This window comes from Mirounga angustirostris, unplaced genomic scaffold, assembly GCF_029215605.1.
Source record: "Mirounga angustirostris isolate CCGP_5_RB_7025 unplaced genomic scaffold, mMirAng1.0.hap1 SCAF_5, whole genome shotgun sequence".
NCBI lineage: Eukaryota > Metazoa > Chordata > Mammalia > Carnivora > Phocidae > Mirounga > Mirounga angustirostris.
Window position 1 is genome coordinate 132,779,320 of NW_026991713.1, and position 14,533 is coordinate 132,793,852.

The following is a 14,533-nucleotide window of genomic DNA, read 5'->3' on the forward strand; positions in this document are numbered from 1 at the left end:
ACACACTAGATTCTGCTCCATGAAGTCGCTCAGAGACTCCCGTTCCTTCCCTTTGGTTGCTCTGCACCCCTCAGGTGTCGTCTTTAGCTGCAAGGCTGAAATTAGGTCACTATCGCATCTATATTCTGGCCCCAAAAAGGGGGAAAGAAAAGAAAACCAGAGTAAGAAGCCATTTTATTTCAAGCAAGCATTGCAGAGGTTGTACTTACCATTTCTACTCATACTCTGTTGGTGAGAACATGGCCATATTTGGCCAGAGCAGAGGCTAAGAAATGTGGTTGATACCTGGATGGGTAGAACTCAGTTAGGAAAGAAGGGGAGACTGAGCTTGAGGGGACAGCTGGTAATCTACCAGAGCAGTTACTTCAACATTCCAACTTTATAGAGGAAGAAACCGAAGTTCAGAGAGGCTACCTCACATGTCCCAAGACACACAGCCAGGAAGTGGCTGAGCTGCCTTCCGCAGCCGTGCTGTCTAGCTCTTTGGAAGGGGGATTTTGATTGTCCCCTTCCTCAGCAAAAAGCAACCTGTAACAACCAGGAGGAAAGCTAAAGCAAGGAAATGAGGCATTACCCACAAGCTTAATATCAGAGTCAAGATGAGATTTCTCAAGGCTAATGGGCTCCTTAAAGTGCACCTGGGATATGTGTTTCGTTCTCAGAATGTTTTAAGAGGCTCTTTGAGAAACGGGGGTGTGTACAAAGGAGAGTCACCGAGAGGCCAGTCAGCTGGGGATGCTTGAATGAGTGTCAGCGACTCTCCGTCTCTCTGCTTCCACTGCAGGTTCTACGATGAGATCAGGACCCCGCTGCTCTCGGACATCCGCGTCGATTATCCGCCGGCCTCGGTGGAGCACGCCACCAGGACCGCGTTCCCCAACTACTTCAACGGCTCGGAGATCGTCACCGCGGGGAAGCTGGCCGACAGCCAGGCGGGGCGGCTGCGCGTGGAGGTCACGGCCAGCAACAGCCAGAGGTTCGTCCTCCTGAAGACCGACGTGCCCCTGGAGCCCCCCCAGGCGGCCAGGGGCGGGGGCGCCGAGGGCCGCAACCACGTGGAGCGGCTCTGGAGCTACCTGACGCTGAAGGAGCTGCTGAGCTCCTGGCGCCACAGCGGCGACGAGCGGGAGAAGCAGCGCCTGGCGCAGAGCGCGCGGACTCTGGCCGTGGCCCGCGGCTTCCTCACGCCGCTCACCGCGCTGCACCTGAGGCGGCGGGCGCCGCAGACGCAGCAGCTGGAGGACGCGCGCGGCGCCGCCGCCGCCCTGGGCCCCGAGCCGGTGGTGCAGCGCCTGCGCGGCGCCGGCGGGCGGCCAGGTGAGCAGGCCCCGCCCCGCGGCAGCGGCCCGCTGTCCCGCGCGCCTTACCGCGCCGCGTGCGTCGCGCCCGCCTCAGAGGGGTGTTGCACGGTGGGCGGCGGGTGCTTGCAAAGGGGGCGTCTCTGTAGAGAAATTAGGAGACGAGGCGTTTGTCCCAGAGATGGTGTCCGGCAAAGTCAGTCCACCGGCAGAGCGTCGGCGTCGGGCGCCCGCCCCGTGCGCCGCGGTGTCGGAGGCACCAGGATGAGCAGAGACCAGTGTTTTCGCGTCCCCTCTGCCTCTGTGAGTCCCTCGGAGCCATGCCGCTTACCGGCGGGGGGCGCAGCGTCCCAGAGCCTGGGCATCTAGCGATGAGACCCCGCCCCCAAGGGGGGACCCTAGCTCCTGCCCCCACACACCTGCTTTGGGCAACGAGAACACCTTCCTCTGGGGTGCTTGGTTTGCATTGTCCTGACGAGGTATGTGAAGGACCACGTTGTGGATTCTCGAGAGAAGCCATCCTTTACATGCTTCTCACTCAGAGTCTAAACAGCAACGGCCACGTCCGGTCTCCTGTCATTTTGTTGGGGGAAATCAGTAGCGACAAGCAGAGGAAAGGTAGTTCTGCTGAAGCAGGGCATGATAATCTCAGCGATCACGGCTTGTGGGAAACAGCATGTTTTTTACGTTTTAACATTTTTATTGAATGGCTGCCAAGTTCACATCTCCTAAAGAGAGGGAACGGACAGGAACCCAGGGCGTACAAATGCTGTCGCGTGTATTCCTCACACTCTAAACTCTGAGAAGCACCTGGGTGTGGTAGAGCGTAAGGGTAGGACCCAGGCACAGCTGGGTCCGGTTCCCGCTGTGTGGCTCGTGGCAGGTGTCTGAACCTCTCTGGGCTTCTGTTCCTGGTCTATAAAACGTAGATACTAATGATTTCTCTGAAGGGCTGTTACAAGGATTAGATGTGTTAACATCTTTGGTACAAAGCCAGTGTTCTGCAAATGTTAGATCCCTCTGCCTTGAGGGGTGTAGCCCCAGACATTTATTAAAAGGTTCAGATTATAACTATATATGGATTATAACTGTCTTTTTTTTTTTTTTTTTACATTTTCGTAGTTTTTAAATTGTAAAAAATAACATAAAATTTACCATCAATCACTTTTAAGTGTACAGCTCGGTAGTTTGAAGTATATTCACAGGTCTCCAGAACTTTTTTCATCTTGCGTACCTGAAACTCCATACCCATTAAACAACTCTACCCTCCCCAACTCCATAACTGTACATTACGTATGATAGAATGTTTTCCTTTCTTGTACACGCAGAAGTCTTAGACAGGAAGAATATGCTCTAATTTATAAAAGAATAAAATAAGTCTTCACGTGATATTTGTGTGCTGTGAGGCCAAGCTCCTTCTTCACAACAGGTGATGTTTTTAAATGACCACAACTGCATTTGAAAGCTTTATGTTTACTCACCCCACACCTCTTGTTGGTGCCTCTCACCTCATCCTCCTTAATGTATAACAATGGGGGTTCTCTTCTTTCTAGGACCTGCTCTCAAGAAACCATACAGCCCAAGAATTAAAGTCTCCAAAACCTCAGGTAAAGAAAAGAACATGGTTCTGTGTCACTTGAGGGGTGAGATGTTTCCAGGCGGAGGGCCCGGAGTTCCCTGACGCCCGCGAAAATACCAGCTCCTAGAACTTGGCACGAGGACCCATGGTCGTTCAGCCATGGCAGGAGGCAGTTCTGAGAACCAGGGCGGTCGGTAAACCCTAAACACCGCGGCTGCCGCCCCGAGGAGGCTGGCAAGCCTGACAGCAGGACAGACGGACAGCAGAGGCCCATTTGCATCATGACTGAGTTTAAACGTTACTTGTTTCAGAGACGTGACATATACGTGCTTCCAGCTCCCAGTGGTACGAATATCTGTGATGGGCAGAGTTGTTTATTATTATTATTATTATTATTATTATTATTATTATTATTTTAGTCTTTGGCTTTAGAAGGGAAAGACAAAAATACCATAGAGTTTCCTTTGGCCAGCTTCCTGGGATTATAATAAGCCTCCAGATGGAACAGCAACAGGAAGGCAGGGTTTTAGTCTTGAAATGTACACGTCTTCCTTTGTAAATCTGTGAATTGCCGTGCTGCTGACGCACTCAACGTGCCAGGAAAGTTCTAGAGATTAGCCACGAGGAGAGGATGCACTCGGTCTCTGATGGGGAAGGTACAACTCTTTTGAGCACACACGTGCTTTGTGGAATGCGAGGAAACTTTCCTCTCGGGTGCTGTGTGGAGTAATGGCTTTCAGACATCTCTCCTCCTTTTTCAAACCGCAGCTGCTTTCCTGGTAACAGGATTTGGATGATTCGAGTAGAAATGAAGTGGTGTGAGTACAAGAAGCTCTCAAAGAACCGTCACGTAGTTACATTCATACCTACAGAGAGCCAAATATATGGACCAGGACTTTTGTCTCCTATGGGTGCCTTTTCTTTTTTTTTCCTCATCTACAAAAGACCAGTACCTTGTATTTCTTTATATATCATAGGGTGCTAGACACACGTCACAGTGAGACCAGCCAGGTTCTTTCCTGGGCCTTTCTGAGTCATGCTAGGGACAGAAAGTGTTTTTTGTTTTTGTTTTTTTAAATAGTTAACCGAGAACATTAATTTGCTGAGACTTGAAAAGGCTGACCGTATCCACGTGTATGTACATGCGTGTGCACATAACATAGAGATGCATTCAGAAACACGTTGTGTTTGGCATAAAAATTAGAAAGAAACTAACTCTCTAGTCTTGTGAGGGGAGAGCATTGATGTAGATGGTTGGGAATTATTTTGTCTGTACAATAAGAGGCAAGGCTATTCATGTTGACCAGAGGCGAAAATGCTCAAGCAACAGGGGCCGGCCACACGCTGGGGTTTTCTCTGTGGACAGAACTTTGAGAGCATTTAAGTCTGCGTGCCCCTGAGGAGGGACTTCCATGGCCACCACTGACCGTCCTTCCTAACCCCCAGTGACTCTGAACCCCTCGTGGTCACTGCGTTCAGTTGGGCTTGCTCATGGCCACTGTCACGCAGGGACTGTGGACGTCCGGCGCCATGTCTCTGGGCCGTGGCGCTCCAGTCCCAGGAGAGGGAGGGTTTGCATCCACATCTCTTCCCTTGGGTGGTCGGAGGAGACAGGAAATGATTTTCTGTTGCTGAATTGTGGTGGAAGGAGTATCATGTCTGGATGGAGGGGACCCGAGTTCACAGATGCACCTCACACACTGATGCATAACACTGGTGTGTCCCTTCACCCCCAGGCACCTTCCTCGCTTCGAAGTCGAGGATCAGTGACAGGCTAAACAAATAATGCCTGAGCCAGGAGAGTATACGCATAGGAGACACCCAGTAAATGTCTTGTCTCTCTTGCTCTCTCCTGTTTTTCCTGGTCTGGCAGTGGATGGAGATCCCCATTTTGTCGTGGATTTCCCCCTGAGCAAGCTCACCGTCTGCTTCAACATCGATGGGCAGCCGGGGGACATCCTAAGGCTCGTCTCCGATCACGCGGACTCTGGTAGGTTCTGTGACCTCTGGGCAAGGGTAAGGTAGGTAGGACCACCCCCTCTGTTCTTGAGACAGATGTCCACGTAGATAAGGAGGCACATCACAGACATTCACTGAGGGTTGTTGGTGCTTCTTTAAAGGAGGTCGACTGTGTGTGGGGCTTGGAGTCAAGAAGACAAACGTTGGAAGCCTGCTCTGACTTTAGCCCTGGGCACACGTCTCCCTTGTAACCTGGAGACAGTGGTCCTTGCTCTGCCAGGCTCATCAGATCATTGCAAAGACCAGATTCAGTAATGGGTATGAAGTGGTTTTGTAAATGCACAGATGCTATAGAGATTGAGGATCTATTATTGTTTTCATGTCTCTCCATTCCCAAACCTTAATGGTGGGAAGGCCGGAGTCCTAAAGCCATCTCTCTCGGTTCCTCCGCAATGCCGCTGTTCAGCCCCCAGCTCTGTGTGCCTTGAACACGGAGGTAAACAGGGCTCTGACCCCCTTGGGTCTGTAGAGGGGCTGGGGGAAAGAGGTCAGTACACGTATAGCTCTGGAACCACACGCAGGGATGGCCATGGGGCAGTTCTCGGTTCGGAAAGGGTGTGTTTCTTGAAGGCCAGGTGACACGTGTGATGTAATTATGTAACGTGTGATCCCGGGGCTCCTTTCCCACCTTGTTCTCTTGCGAGGCTTCCTGGCCTTTGAGCTAAATCTCAGTTTGTCCTAACTCAGGCTCAGCAGGGAGTGGGGGCCTGACTGTACCCCTCCCTGGAGGCGCCCACCTTCCTAGGGGCCGTTCCTGGTGTTTCTGTGATCAGCATGGCGTGCCTGATGGGAAACAGCCGGAGATGCCTGGAGCCTTGAGGCGGCCCTACCTGGTCTCTGCCCAGGCTGGGATTTCTCCTTCCCCCCTTCCCCTTGCCCCAGGGAGGGCAAGCCTACATCTTTTTTTTTTTTTTTTAAAGATTTTATTTATTTATTTGAAAGAGAGAGACACAGCGAGAGAGGGAACACAAGCAGGGGGAGTGGGAGAGGGAGAAGCAGGCTTCCCGCAGAGCAGGGAGCCCGATGCGGGGCTCGATCCCAGGACCCCGGGATCATGACCTGAGCCGAAGGCAGACGCTTAACCGACTGAGCCACCCAGGCGCCCCAAGGGCAAGCCTACATCTTGCTTCCCCTCCTCCAACGTGTTGATAACCTGGGGATGGCTTCTTTCACGCCGTCCCGCACGCGTGCCTTCACTCATTCCGTGGGACTGAGGGGCCCCTTCCCGCGGGCCAGATACAGCGCTGGGGCCCAAGGAGGAAGGAAACTGTATTAGAAGCCTTGAGCGTGACGGTGGGATGGTGCGCTAACCACTGCCCTTCCCCTCGGCCCTCCAGGCGTGACGGTGAACGGGGAGCTGATTGGGGCCCCGGCGCCCCCAAGCGGCCACAAGAAGCAGCGCACCTACTTCCGCACCATCACCATCCTCGTCAATAAGCCCAAGAGATCTTATCTGGAGATCACACCCAACAGAGTCATCTGGGACGGTGGGGATAGGCTGGTCCTGCCCTGCAACCAGAGCACGGCGGTGGGGAGTCGGGGGCTGGAGGTGTCCGTGTCCGCCAATGCCAACGTCACCGTTACCGTCCAGAGCACCATTGCCTTCGTCATCCTCATTCACCTGTACAAAAAGCCGGCCCCCTACCAGCGCAACCACCTGGGTTTCTACATCTCCAACAGCGAGGGCCTCTCTGGCAACTGCCACGGACTGTTAGGTAGGCCGCTGCTCTTCACGCTGGTTCCGAGCCCAGGATTCAGTTTCCCGAAGTGAGGCTGATGTTGCCAATACGGTCAGCTTGACTGAGAAACGCAGTCACGAAATCGCATGCCTTGCCCCCTGGCGACTCCCGGGAGTGGGAACGGGCTGCGCACAGTGATTCTCACTGGCCTTCTGGGAAAGTGAGCAAAGACTTTGGGAGGCATCTTCTCAACGTCTGGCTCCTGACTCCGGGCAAGAAGATGCTGGTAAAGGGCAGGGCACAGCCCCCAGGCCCCGGGCATGGGTCCCCCACCCTGCCCTGGGCGGCAGGCAGTCCTCTCTGGCTGCTTTCGACAAATAAAGGGTGAGCTGCTGCCAGGGCCCAGTTTAGAAAGCAGGATTTCCTGGCACTTGAGCTGGACGTGTTTCTGTCCTGCTTGACTGCCAAGCATGAGCCGCCTTGCCCAGACGCAGCCTGGGATTCCTGCGGCCTTAGCAGTGCCCTCACTTGACCTGCAGAATTCTGGTGATGCGGATCAGGAACGGGCCGAACCGACCGCTTTCCACCCCCTCAGCCGTACCCACCGGATGCACGGTCTGGGAGGGGAGCTGGGGCCTGGAGGAGAGGGAAGACCCCAGCCTCTTCCCTAGGGGTCTGGCCCGTCTTGCTCTCCTAGCTCACGAGGAGACGGTGGTTAACTGTCTGTATGAGTCTAGGTGGCTTTCCCGTGTTAGCAGCCGGGCGGCTTCCAGAAGAGGAGGCCACTGTGGACCCCACCTAGGACTCCCCGTCCACACCCAGCAAACACACGTTTGTCCCTGACACGGGACAGGTGTGAGTCTTCTGGGAGAGTCCAGCCTAGGACTGCAGTCAGTTAACCCCCCGCTCTGAGAGCACCCGTCCCCCCCGCCTCTGGGTAACACCATGCACTGACTGGTCACCAGTGGTGGAAACTGACATGAGATCTTTCAACCCATGGTTGCCTGCGCTTGACTTAGACCCGATGCTTTTTTGTGTCCTCCCAGGTCAGTTCCTGAACAAGGATGCCAGCCTCACAGAGGAGCCTACTCACCCTGCGTTCCAGAAGGCAGGCGAGCAGTCTGAGACCTTCCTAAAGGTGAAAGGACACCAGGTCCCGGTGGTCTGGAAACAGCGGAAAATCTACAATGGGGAAGAGCAGGTGGACTGCTGGTTTGCCAGGAACAGCGCAGCCAAACTGATCGACGGGGAGTACAAAGATTACCTGGCAACCCATCCTTTTGACTCAGAGACGTCGTTTGGCCTGGAACTCTCCAGGGGACTCTGACACCAGCAGCCTGAACGCACGAGAGCGTGACAGGGAAGTGGTCTCTGGGGTCCCCGCGGTGCGCTTCCTGTCGCTCGCGCATGCCTGGTGTCTTGGCAGTTAGCTGCCTCCAGTGACCTTCCCTCGGTGGCATGTAGGCCCGGGGTCTGCTTGAGTGAAGGGTAGAGTCAGGACTCGGAAGCAGAAATGTTATTTCCTTCTACTTCCTGCTCCTGCCTCCCCCCTCCCTCTGTCCGGTAGGGAAAGATGGTGGCCCCAAGGGGGAAAGCAAGACGTCTGCATCTCGTTCCAACTGGCTTGTCTGTCTCCTAGCCTGTCATAAGGTAACTGATGAAGAAACATTGCCACAAAGCTCCCTTTCTCTAGAAATGACCAAGTTTGGGCACTCTGCTTTCCGCCTTATTCTAATGCTTAGCAATCTCTCCTCTTAGAACTACCGTCTTCTCCAGATGTGTGGCCAACCTCTGCCTCAGGGGGACCTCTCCTTGGGCCCTGGCCATGGGTCAGGCAAATAGCTCATAGATTTGATCATTGTAAACAATTAAGTCTTTTCTTGGGAGAGGATTTTCTTCCACTGTGATATCTTGCCCTTGAAAGTGAGTTTGCATTAAAAAAAAAAAATTGGTTGAAAATAGAAAATCCTCATCCCAGCTACCGATGTCTAATGGGCTTTGTAAACCACTTGACTGTGCTGATGGGTATTCTCCTATTTATTCCAGTAAAGCTAATAAACAGGACTACCCCACGTGGCTGTTTTTTACTCGCCTCTCTTGGTTGGAGAGCTGACCCACCTTTGACTTGGCACTCTCCTCTCCTTGTCATAATTGCGGCCTTACTTGCTGGCGGTCCTCAGGGAGGTGACAGATTAGGCCCTCGCAGCCCTGGAATGGGACGTAGAGCCAGCACGGAGCGCATCATCAGCCTCCTCCAGGGATCGGCTTGCACGATCTCAGCTGAAGGTGCGGGCGTGCTTACACAGCTGAGAAGCCTGTCCGCATCTCAGAGAGGCAAAGCCAGCGAATTGGGCGCGAGGTGGGGTACTTTGGTTCCAGAACTTGGACAAGCAATCTGCTGCCACGAGGCAAAGGTTAAAATCAGTGGCCAGGGCTGCAGAGGTCAGGGAGCACCACTCTTCTCCTAGTGGACCCCCCATGCGAAGCCCGTCACCCTACCCAGGGGAAGCCAGGCCGGGGGAGGCATCCTCCTTCCCTGCCCTCCTCGCTAGTTCTTGCTTTTGCCTTGTTTGGTCTTCTCGAAGCCACGGAGGTTCAGCAGAGCCTGGTCCTCACTGGGTGAGGAGAGCAGTCGGGACGCACATGGACGCAGGCCCCCCTCGAGCCACACGGCAGAGAAAGATCGGGGACAGAGAAATGGAATATTTTAACGTGAGGCTGAATTAAATAAAAGCTTTTGTGCTGGCCTCACAGGAGGTTTCTTCCAGTCGGGAGAGACTCCAGAGCATGCTTTCCTGAGATGTGGAAGCATACTTAGGACTTGGAGAGAAATCAGAGCTAAGAATATTGTTTATCATATTTGCCCTCCCATGGGGAACATTCGAGCAACAAAATGACATCCACATGTTCCTGTTGGACCAGGCGGCTTCGGGAGGTTGTGAGTGGGCGGGGGGGGGGGGGGGGAAGGCATTTTCAGTTCCCAGAGACTCGGCCTCTCCCCACTTTGCGCCCCCACCGGGCTACGCCCAGCCAGCTCTTGGTTTTCGGACTCCCATCTTCCCAGACTCGACCGCCTGTTTTCATACCAGCGATGCCAAGACACCAGCCCAGACGGCCGGCAGAAACAGCCACATGTCAGAGCTCAGAGGAAGCGGAGGAGTGTGCACCGGGGTGGGCCAGTGCACCAGGGGACCCCCCTGTTACATAACTTCAGCCCCAGATGTCCCTCGAGCCTAGGGGCCCAGCCCGCCCGTCAGCATCGGACGTGACCCACAGTCCAGGGTAGGCCTCAGGGCTCCTAGGAGAGCGGCACCCGGCTGGCTCAGTCGGTAGAAGAGCGATGCTTGATCTCGGGGTTGTGAGTTCAAGCCCCACGTTGGGCATGGAGTTTGCTCAAAAAGAAAGACTTCAGGGAGGGCTGTTACTGCACATTACCAGTTACTGCTGCTTTCTAAGAGCAGAGAGGAATATTCCAGCAAGTTACCCCCACACCCTCCTCTTCTGGAAAAAAAAATGTTTTTTGAGTATCAAGGTTGAGCTTTTATTCTAATGTTTTTACTTTAGACAAATCCCACTTTTCTTTTTCCTCCTCTTCGTTGTCTCTTTTTTTTGAAAAACTTATTTACCATTAAATGATCTATATTAGCCTGAGGCTGTGATATCTCCAAAAAACTCTGCAGCCATGTTATACTTAGGACCTTGTAATTCAATCGGAAAACATAGTATTTTCTGTTGGTCATGTGTGTTGTGGGTAGCAAGCTTTTTAAAAAGTAAATACAGGGGCGCCTGGGTAGCTCAGTCAGTTGAGCGGCTGACTCTTGATTTCAGCTCAGGTCGTGATCTCAGGGTCATAGGATCGAGCCCCATGTCGGGCTCCATGCTGGGCATGGAAACTGCTTGGGTTTTCTCGCTCTCCCTCTACCCTTTCCCGAACTTGTGCACACATTCCCTCTCTCTCTCTCTAAAAAAATAAAATTAAAAAATAAATTAAAAACTGCTTAAAAGTAACAGAGGAAAGGAGGAATTCCCTTCTCTGGTGGGGAAACTGAGGCAGAGTCCAGTTGAGTGATTTTTCCCACGTTATGTGAAAGATGGTAGAACAGGGCCAGGCTGAACCCCCAGAATTCATTCTGTTAGCTTGGCCACGATTTCACCATGTGGGCCATCATTTCTCTCCCTTGAGCACCTATAAATGGGGGGTAGGGTGCTAAGTGAGCAGTTAAAGGAGACTGACCACTGTGTTGCAGTCAGAGGAGATGAATCTCATGTTCTCACCACAACCGAAAAGTTGACTGACCGGGGTCTTAGCAGGTCCCCTCCTGGGTCCCTATGCCCTCCCTCATCTGAAAAAGAGAAACATCTGAATGGGGGTCCTCTCTAAGGGTTTCCTAATTTAAAGCATCCCATTCCCCAAATAAAATGGACGGGATATTCTCTACCCACTCATGCTGGGTGCTTTATCTTCTTCATTCTGACTTTTCAAGGATTTACCACTTCCAGCCAGAGGGAGTGGGACCTGGAGGATAAACCACAGGGTGATGCTCTGGCGCTGGGAGCTGGATAGAACCCCTCCTTGATTCTGTCAGACATGACATGAAGTCTTTCATGGAATCCTCATAGGGGGATGAGGGACAGGATTCATTTCTTTATGTGTATTTCTTGGCTAAACTGGATGGAATGAATATTTGGGCCCTCCTAAAATTCATAGGATGCAGCCTAAACCCCCAGTGTGATGGTATTTGGAGGCAGGGCCTTTGGAAGGGGATGAGGTCCTGAGGGTGGGGCCCCTGACAGGATTAGTGCCCTTCCAGGAGGAGTCGCAGGAGAGAGGATCTTTCTGCTCTCCACCATGTGAGGATGCAAGAAGTCGGCCGTCTGTGAAGGAGGAAGAAGGCTCTCACCAGACACCAAATCTTCGGGCTCCCTGGTCCCGGACTTCCAGCCTCCAGAGCTGTGAGCAAGAAACGTGCGTTAAGTCATCTGATCTATGGTATTCTGGGAATAGCAGCCTGAGCTGACTAAGACACTGAGGCCAAAATATGCATTCTGTCCCCTTGGTTAAGCTCCCCAGAATGTATACAGTGCTGTTATTTAATCGGGAGGGCTCCTGGAACCCTGAGACCATGGTCCAGCTAAAATAAACAGCAAATAAAGTTACATAGCTAAGCAAAGACTTAGAAACATAACCTTAAATATTTATCTTAGTCAGTTTAAGAAGGAGGGTATGAGATAGTTCTCATTCAAGAGCCTATTTTTTTTTAAACAAAGAGATTGATGTCTAAAGACAAACAGCGTATCGGTACGCTTCTGTTTTGAGGGAAAATGGAGTTAGGGCTGCAGAGAATAAAGCTGGATGATTCTAACTGTGCTGCTTGCTTATAGCAATTTCTGAATGACATGAAGATATATGTAAATGGAGGAGTAAGTGACATCGGAAGTGTAACGGTAAAACAACACAAGCTATAGAACTGCAGCAAACAGTCCTGACCGGATTTATGTGACTGTCAAACAGAGAGAAGCGCCTTAAACCTCTCTGTCCCTTAACTTCTGGGGCTCCGACATCCCAGAACTTCTGCCACCTCATCGGGTCCCTCATTTGCACACCCCGACCCCCACCATCTTGCTGCTGTTTCTTCCATTTGCCTCTGGGGCGTCTTCCCTCCTCAAGCAGTCTTTCTAGCCCGTGGTTGTGGCATTGTCCCCCCAGGGCTGAGGGGTCCTGCCGGGGCTCATGGAGATCCCCGCTGAGCTCCGTTAAATTCTGAATGGAGCACCCCCAGGGTCAGGGCCAGCGCAGGCACGGAATGGAACGTGAGCAAAGGCACTGGAAGGCCACATGAAAGAGAAAACCAGAGGACACCGAGAGCCGGGGCGTCAAGTCAGCCCCTCTGGGCTTTGGCTTCTTCATCTGTAACACGAAGGGGCTGCACTAAGACCCCAGGGTCTTTATCAGCTGCCGGCAGATGAAGATACTTCCCAGACTTCCAAGTAACCAATGCAGAATGATTCACTTGATGACTCCAGTGGATTTTGAGATCCAGTGTTCCAGACCCAGGGATTCAGAGGAAAACAAAGCCCGTGCTTCCAGGGAGGTGACAGTTCCGAGCAGGAGGGAGAACGAATGCAAGGGTGGAAACAGCACCAGAAATGCTGTGCGTGGGCTTGGCCATGGGCTGCGCCCTGCGCAGAGGAAGCTCAGCTGTGAAGGCAGGAAGGTGGTGGGGAAACCAGTCCAGAGATGGAGGGTGTTGCACCACAAGCAGGAAGAGCATGTGCAGAGGCAACCAGAGAAGCTCGTCTTCTATAATGTTAGGCGGCTGGGAGCATCTTCCGAATGGCAGGGGCCTTCTTACTCTACCCGCTTTGCACCGGATTTGGGGGTTGCTTCCGTCCCCAGCCCAGGGACAGTCACCGCTCCCCATGGCCCATCCCGTCCCCAGGGCTCCCACTGGCATTGAGCAAACTCAGGTCCCTCTTTTCTGCAACACGCCCTGCACTCAGCAGCCTCTCTGTTCTGCTCCAGCTCTCTGGACCACCTCGCCCCACGGCCCCCCGTCACTGGCCTCCTGTGCGGGAGAATACTGTGGAAGGAGCTCCCTCCTTCACTCGCGCTCGTATCGAAGTGGCTCTGTCATCTTCACACCCCTTCCTTCCAAGTATCACTGGCCACCTCCATTCTCACGGCCTCTGGGCAGGGGAGTCGGTGATTTTCTTTCTAAAATCTCCAGACTCTTGTTTCCCACCAGGTTATGGCCTCTTGTTTCCAAATATCACTCTGGAAGTCTCCTCTGGTCTGAAACTCTTGTCCCCAACCTGGTTCCCTCGAGCTTCCATCTTTCATGTCTGCGTCAGGCTTGCTATAGAGGTTGGTATTCAAAACCTCTTTTTTCTTTCTTTCTTTCTTTTTTTTTTTTCTTTTTACCTTTTAGGTGCTTAACTCATCAGATTTAGCTTCTGTCCTCACCACGTTAATAGAAGTGTATCTCAGACGGCACGCTCCCTGTCCTGACCCCCACTTCTAGCCATCAGGCTCTTCAGCCTCTTCTACCTGACTATGTCGGCCTCTTCTTCTCTTTGGAATCCTGGACCACTTTGCTTCTTTTGTGTGATTAAATTTTTTTTTTTCTTAGTCTCTTTTGCTGAATTTCTTTCCTCCTACCAACCTATAGACTTACCCTCAGGTTCCCCCTCGGTCTCCTCTATGCTCTTCCATAGGGATCTCATTCACTTCTTGCTTCAGCATCTGGCTCTGCATAGATGGCCCCCGAAAATAGATTTATGGGCTTGACTGCTTGTTTGGGGACACTTCCTTTTTGTTATCCTGGCATCAGCTCAAACTCAGGAATAGAAGCAAACTTTCTATCTTCAAAGTGTCTATGTTTTTATTATAAGTGTTTGGGATCTGGGAAGAAAGGAAGAAGTTCTAGCAATAGTCCTTTCTATTTCAGTTGTTGCAAATGAAGGTAGAAGTGTGTATGTGTGTGTGTGTGTGTGTGTTGGATACATTTCATAGGAGTCCAGTTTAAAATTAATTTTTATTGACACAACATTCTTCCTGAAAATTCTCTGTTAATTATATTATTTTCTCAAAACAACAGCTGTGTTTGTGTAAGAGAAAACCCAATGTCCTGATTGCTCACTGGGAATTTCTGGTTATATAAGATGAAAATCACACGTGCAAAGTTTATTGATATGTCAATTAAATAATTTCATTGCACTGCCAGTACCAAATTCATTATAAATACATTTTCGTATGCTCTTTAAAAATAAATGTTACTGGAAATGTATAAGGGCAATGTAGAAGAGACAATAGTCCTGATACTTGAGTGGAATGAATGTATGCGTGGTATACATGTCTGTTTTATCCTATTAAATTTCCAACTAGAAGTCTGCCTCACATTGCTAGAATTTTCCAGCTCTATAAATGTCATAAAATGCTGAAAGCCAGCTTCTAGTCT

At 51.8% G+C, this 14,533-nt stretch overlaps 1 protein-coding gene across 2 annotated transcripts in view; it reads left to right on the forward strand.

Annotated features, from left to right (window-relative positions):
* ITIH5 (inter-alpha-trypsin inhibitor heavy chain 5) overlaps positions 1–14,327 on the forward strand; it is an 83,918-nt gene extending 69,591 nt beyond the window's left edge. The window contains exons 10-15 of one of the 2 annotated variants that reach the window (XR_010411716.1): positions 785–1,317; positions 2,852–2,905; positions 4,751–4,867; positions 6,234–6,611; positions 7,622–11,541; positions 11,958–14,327. Coding sequence is in view for 1 of the 2 variants with exons in the window: in XM_064592087.1 (XP_064448157.1) it covers positions 785–1,317; positions 2,852–2,905; positions 4,751–4,867; positions 6,234–6,611; positions 7,622–7,902 (1,363 nt within the window). In the remaining variant the exon portion in view is untranslated. Of the gene's footprint in view, positions 1–784; positions 1,318–2,851; positions 2,906–4,750; positions 4,868–6,233; positions 6,612–7,621 lie in introns of both variants that reach the window. The other variant, XM_064592087.1, reaches the window with a different exon arrangement.
* The last annotated feature ends 206 nt before the right edge of the window (positions 14,328–14,533 follow it).